The 6763-nt window shown below is 41.2% G+C and overlaps 2 protein-coding genes across 2 annotated transcripts in view; one reads left to right on the forward strand and one right to left on the reverse strand.

Annotated features, from left to right (window-relative positions):
• TIMM23B (translocase of inner mitochondrial membrane 23 homolog B) overlaps positions 1–2780 on the forward strand; it is a 32993-nt gene extending 30213 nt beyond the window's left edge. Inside the window, exon 7 of the mRNA XM_045024996.1 lies at positions 1438–2780. Within this exon, the coding sequence (XP_044880931.1) occupies positions 1438–1553 (116 nt within the window). The 3' untranslated portion in view covers positions 1554–2780. The remainder of the gene's footprint in view (positions 1–1437) is intronic.
• PARG (poly(ADP-ribose) glycohydrolase) overlaps positions 1–4426 on the reverse strand; it is a 165181-nt gene extending 160755 nt beyond the window's left edge. Inside the window, exon 1 of the mRNA XM_045024994.1 lies at positions 4299–4426. The gene's annotated coding sequence lies outside the window, so the exon portion shown is untranslated. The remainder of the gene's footprint in view (positions 1–4298) is intronic.
• Between the last annotated feature and the right edge of the window lie 2337 nt (positions 4427–6763).

The raw sequence follows: 6763 nt of genomic DNA on the forward strand, positions 1-6763 counted from the left end.
TACAGACTAACATTTATTTGGGCATAAGCTTTCATAAGTGAAAACTCCATCCGTCTGAAGAAGTGGATTTTTTTACCCACAACAGCTTAGTTTTATTTGTGCATGTTAGTCTTTAAGGTGCCAGTGGACTCCTTGTTGTTCTAGGAGGAACTGATTAATTGGTACAGATTACCATGATACACATTCCTTTTTCTGTTTAAGGCTGAAGAATCTGTGAAATTCCCCTGGTACTTCTGCTAATTCCCATCTAGCAGGCAGTTCATATCTAGCTCTAAAACTGAAAGTGATCTATTTCTAAATGTCAGACTTCATCTCTCACTTGGCTTGGTCCTGGTAAACATGGAAGGTTCCAATATTTAGTTTTCCTGACAGGTTAAGGTCATGGTCCCTAATACCACTGCATGTACAGGGTGTTCCTAGAACTGTCCCAGGAAGTGTTAAGGATATTGGAAACTGCAGAAGTCTCCATTTTACTGTTAGAATTCAGCTTTTGCCCATCTGACACCGATTAACAGCAGGATGTTGAATAGGGCATAGAACTGAAATACTAATGGTCAAATGACTGAAAACTTCATCTGATTATATTATGACCATTGAGTAGCTAAACCCACATTTTACCATTAGTAGTAGATTTTTTTTTTAGAATAAACTTGGCATAGGAGAGCCATTTAAAATGGTTTTATTATATTTGTGTGTGACTATGTGGTAGCTAGATAAATTGTTTTTTCATTGCTTTTTCTTTGACCTCAACTGCCTGATACTAGTGAGAGTGAAGTCAGTCAATTCAATGATCCCCTCAAATGCTTGATGACTGATCCTATTTCCCCAGTTTATTCCAAATTAACAAAATTAGCTAAACTTTAAAAACCTAGATGCAGTCCTGTTTAACTCTCCATTTCTAATTAGGGCCAGATATAAAGAAGTTCTGTTACAGAGGTTCACATCTGTTTCCGCTGTTTAATGCTTGTCCCCTCACCTCTTCCCCCTTAGTTACCTTATTTGACAGACAGGATTAGGATTTCAGGTGAGCTAGAATAAACATGAGATTAATTCTGTTAGAACTGCCTATACAACTGTTATTAGCATTACTTATTTTAAATGGATGGTAAAGAACTCTTGAAGCAAACAAAACTCTCCATAGGTCATATCTTCTATATATTTATGACTGGATGTTGATATGCAGATGAGACCTTTGCTGCTTTAGAATTAAAGTTATAATGGGTCTTTCTGATTCTATCATCCAGTCTAGTAAAACTACAAGCACTCTTTTTGGGAGAGCTTTGCTTTTATGAATAAGCTTAGACTTCAAAGGGAAAAAAGATGCAGTCACGCAAAGCGTATTGTATTTGAGATCCTCTTAGATTAAATGATGCCTGGCCAATTGCTCTAACTACTTTCCCTAGGAATTATTTAATGCTATTTATTCTTCTTTTCCAGGTGGAGTGCGTGGTATAGCACGAGGAGGCCTTGCAGGCTTGATGCTCACTGGCCTCTATGCTCTCTATAACAACTGGGAGCATATGAAGGGCTCAGTACAACGACAATCCCTCTGAGCAGGGTCATGAGGACTGATTATAGGACATTTATGTAGTTCACCAATCAAATTGATTGCAAAATCTGTCTGGTGATGTCTCTTCATATTTTATCTACAATTAGTGTGAAACTGAATGGAAGCTATTGTACTGTGAGGAAGTTCATTGACACCATTTACCAGGACTGGTGCATCTCTTCTAGCCAGCAGACTACTGGAGGCAGTGGTACCTGGTGGGTCTGCAAATGATTACAATGTGGCCATTAACTTCTCCTCAAAAGGCACAGATGGTCTCCCCAGCATCTCACTTTCTACTAGCCCTGGACATAAGCTCCAAGATCTGGTCCCCTAACTTGACTCACATACAGTGCTATGCCACCAGGTTCATTTGGTTATTTGTGTACTATGATTGTGCTACTTTCTAGCCAATAAAGTTTGAGTCCGTAGTGCTAACTGCTGCAGTTCTAACAAATAAAAATGGTTTTGTAAGCCACTGTAAATTCAGCTGGAGTTTGTCATTAGCAGTTAGCACAAGGCAAGGCTTGTGTTAATGGTAAAAGCACAGTGAAAACTGTTAATAGGTATATCAAACAGTAAATAGAAGCATGGTACTAATGTGCTTTTTCTAAGTTGTCCTCTGTTACCCTGATGAGGCCAAGAAACACCCAGATTCCAGTGGGTTTTGTTTGATTATAAAATAGTTTTGTTCAGGAACATGTCTGTGGTAAAAATTGAGGGCCGTGGTAATTTTTCAAGAAATGCTGAATGACAATGCCATAACCCCCTCACTGTCCATCACTAAGTACAGTAATTTTGTCAAGTGTCTGCCGTGCAACATGGTGACACCAACCCCTGGTTTTGTTTGATTGGGGCAATGTGATTAGGTCACAGAAGGACAATGCATAGGAGTCAATGGAATAGAAAAGCCATGGACGAACTGGCTCCTGCTGCTAGATAAATGGTATGGTGATAGTTTTAAAGAAGGGGTAATTGACTGGGGGTAGTATTTATTTCTATTATTATAGAGACTCATTTCTTCATGCAGGCTGTGGCTGGAATGGACAGATCTGTGGTGTTGCAGAGTATTTTCTCACTATTAAAACAGATGAGTGCTCCAGAATTAAGATAACGATGAGGAAACTAGTTTGGTCAGTAAATTGAAACCAAGCAAACAGAACATCATTGTTTAGAAAGCAGTTTCTGTTAAACCATCCATTTCAACCTAATAAAAATGTGTCTATGGAGTCAAGCAGGATAATGTTTATGCTTTTTGAACAAATCTGAGCCTTCATTCTCAGTAAAAGACAGTTTCTCTGAACAGTCTTTGCTACACCCATGCTGAGAAGCATGGGCCCCATTCTTCTCCATTACACTAAAGTAAATCAGTGAGGTAACATTGGTGTGGAAAGGGGAATCATCCTTCATATGTGCAGAACTTACAACTAGAATAGTGGATTCCTTAAGTGTATACATTAATATTTACTGGTTACAAAATTGTTACAGGAACAGCTGCAGCCTACACTTATCAGGTGCTTTCAGTTGAGTATATGCCATAGTAAGCCAAGCAACAGAAGTGCATATTAATCCAAGGCATTTACAAATCCCAATATAAGACTAAGATTCTATTCCAACACACTGCCTTCTCTCGAAAATAAACCCTCTGCTTTCTTTTAACCCCATCCTCTGGCTGTTGAGATAGTTTGTCTACAGGAAGCCTCTTTACCCCAGTAGTGCTCTTGCATAGTGCAAAGAAGTTTATTAGAGAATATTTGAAAATAAATGACACAGTGTTTGAAGCGTCAGTTATTGTGTTATTGGGGGTAACATACAGGTTGTAGGGGGATATTAGCATTTTGGTATTGGACAGCATATAACATATACAGTCTGTCACATCCCCACTGTGGGGTGTACAGTGGGTGGGATCACGATATAGTCAGGAGGCAGTGGGGGTACATTACTCATGGGCATGAATAAGCAGGCTGGATAATGGGGATGGGATGACCCTCACAGGGTGGAGTTCGGTTCAGTGGGTTTAGGGCTCAGGGAATAGAGTCCAGCAGGGGGGTTCACAAGTTTCGTTTCCTCACCCCTGCAGGTGCACGAAGCCACGGCCGCTCACTCCTGGTATTGGCGGTGGCCAGTGATGTGCTCCGTGTAGATGTCTCTAGACCAGCGAATAGTGTCCGAGACCATTAGGCATCTCATGAGCCGCGCGTAGCAACGGCCCACCCCACAGGTCCGAAGCACGTGTTCATTGCAAGGGTCCCAGGCACCCAGGGCCCCAACAATCAGGGCGCCGGTACAGACCTCATAGCCCTTACACAGCGAGTTGGCTCTGAATGAAAAAGTAGTTGCTGCAAGTGGAAAGTGTGGAAGGAGATTCACTGTAGGTAGCAGTCTTTTAGTTCTTCCTCTGGTGATTCTCCTACCTACTTTTACTGATAACTTTACTGTAGCCATTCCCTGATTCACATCCATCTGAGACCTAGTCAATTTCCTCAGGATTAAAGTAAACCCCCCTATGCTATGGCAGTAAACCAGGATGGAAAAGGTACAGTAAAGGGTGACTTGGAGATTGTAGTAGCTTACCCCCCATTTTTTTTTTATAAAGTAGAGTTTGTGAATTAGTAAGCAGCCCTTTGTACTGTTTGAAAACAAAACAAGAGAATCTCAAAAGCTTCCTCCCCCCTCACTTATGCAACCCCTGTGAAAGAGGTAGCTTAAAAAAACCCTCCCAGTTGAAACAGTTCTGCATCCCAATTCTTACCTCAATGCAATGAGATCAGTAAAAGCAGGAAGCAGCCTCTCCTAGCTTGAATTTACCTTATCTTCTTTTTACAAGAGGAGATGAAAGGATGTGGCTTTTCACAGGAGATTTTTTCCCTTGAAAAGGGAGCCTCACTTCACCCCATAGCAAAGGTCTTTAGGACTAGCTTTTATCTAGATAGCTAACAAGCCTTATAATTGACACCAATTAACCTAAATTATCAGTCATTAGAGCACAGTACCAAGCAGGTGTTTAATACCAGTGTATTAACTCTGCTACTGGAGCTACTTAAAACTAGATTTTGTGTTGTTCCTTCTTGATAAGTACAGAGTAGAGTGAAAAGGAAGAGTAGCTGCTGCTGCTTCTCCCTAATTGCTCCTTTGTGATGGTGTATAAAAGGAAATCTGAAATTTTGGGAGTGTTTTGCTTGAGAAATACCAGGAATGTAAAGTTTCTTGTTTTGCTGGAGATTTTTTCAGGACTGAAATGTAGTCTCAGAGCTCACAGATCTTAACTAAAACAAAAGAGGTTGTGAGGCTTTAACAAACAGCTGGACTCCTCCAGCAGCAGAGGGGCATGCAAGTTCAATAGCTGGGGGTGGGGAGAGAGTTTTGAAAACAAGTGAAAATAGTTCCCCTCAATTAGATTTCATCTGCTTGATTTGTGATACCCTATGCTCTAGCCAGTTAATTGGAATCCTCCCCCCCAAAAAAATTAAGACAAGGCCTCTTGTCTCCTTTGCAGGTAACCTGTAATTCATTAGATAAAAATCAGTTACTAGCCTACATGATGTTCAAATTTACTAATGCCTTAAGGCCATAATTAAAGGGTAGATTGACTGTAAATAATATGGAGATTACCTATCTCATAGAACTGGAAGGGACCTTGAAAGGTCACAGTCCAGTCTCCTGCCTTCACAGCAAGACCAAGTACCATCCCTAACAGATTTCTGCCCCACATCCCTAAATGGCCCCCTTAAGGATTGAACTCACAACACGGGGGTTAGCAGGCCTATGCTCAAACCACTGATCTATTCCTCTAGTAAAGCTAGCCTGCAAAAAGTCTCAAACTACCTTAAAGTGGTGTCCCCACTAAAGCAAAGTAGGCTTGGGAGTTTAATTTAATTTAAATTAATCAAACATACTGGAAAGGTGAAGGCTTAGTATAAAATACAGGCCCTGAGACTTGACAAGGAGAGTAGTGGAGAGCAAGTGGTTTTATAGCAGCTCAAGTTGAATAACTCAAGGCAATGGTTTTAAACTGCTCACATGAGTTTACAGATTAAAGAAAGGTGGGAGATAGCTGGTAAGTGGAAAGGCAGGTGGAGGAAAACAAAAGCTTGGTTAGAGTGAAAGGGGAAAGGCCTAGAATCAGATGGCAGGCTCAGGGGTATAAAAGCAGATGAGACCTGCTCTGTAGAAGGTGGTCATGGCAGTCCTTGTTTATCTTCTCTTTGTCAAAGCTGTTTTGTCCTTTTGAAAGAAACTAATCATGCTGCCTACTTTTACTCTCCATCGTAATTGGGAATATGCAGAGCTGCCATCCTATGAGTAGCCAGCTCTCCATACTCTGATCAGTTTAAGAACATTTACTGTAAGCAGCCTGGCAAGATCTTGACATTTCAGGGGTAAAGAAAAGCTTTTTCAGGTTTGCAGGGTGGTCTTCATACATTATAAGGAACAGCCAAGACAAACTTCTTTTGGTGTTCCCTTTCACATGGCTTCTCTCTTCCAGCCAAACTTGTCAAAGTACCTTTCAGCAGATTACATTTAGAATTTCCAGCCCCATAGTTCCTGGTGGAGGCAGAGTGCTTTTCTGAACCATAGGGGTATATACATGAAAGCAGTGAAGGTGCTAAAACTCCTAGCCTCTGGGCACTTGTAACTGTCAGCCCAGCTTCTCCCTGCACTCAAGTGTGAGGAGATGCAGAATGATACCCCTTTTCAAAGGCCAGATCATAGCAGAAGATTGGACTGTGCTTCACAGCTTCTCTAGTCAATTTAACCTATAAACACAAGAGGTAGCCCTCAGCTATGTCTTTTAAACTAACAGATTTCTAAAGTCTTGTCTATACAGCGGATTTGCCAATATCAGACAAGCAGGGCTGACTATACCAGTGAAAGTTGCAGCTTATAGCATTTACCCTGTCTACGCTAGGGCTTTTCACCACTGCATTTACTCCAATGACTAAATTCCATGTAGACAAAGCCTCAGTAACCTCCTTCTCCATAGGAGTGTTCTGAGTTCCATGATCCTGAGCTGCATCTTATATGAAAGACAGCTTACTTGCCGCGTACTGGTTAGAGTGGGTGGCCAGTAGAAAGCCATCTTTATAAACAACTGATAAAGTAGCAGAGAGGTGAGCACCCTCTGAAATGCATTTGTAAAGAATGAAAAAAAGGATGAGCAGGCATTAAAGAAGCTTCTACCTAAAACTAGCCTTAAGCTTTGCCCTGCCCAAGTGC

The sequence above is a fragment of the Mauremys mutica genome, chromosome 7, assembly GCF_020497125.1.
Source record: "Mauremys mutica isolate MM-2020 ecotype Southern chromosome 7, ASM2049712v1, whole genome shotgun sequence".
Lineage (NCBI taxonomy): Eukaryota > Metazoa > Chordata > Testudines > Geoemydidae > Mauremys > Mauremys mutica.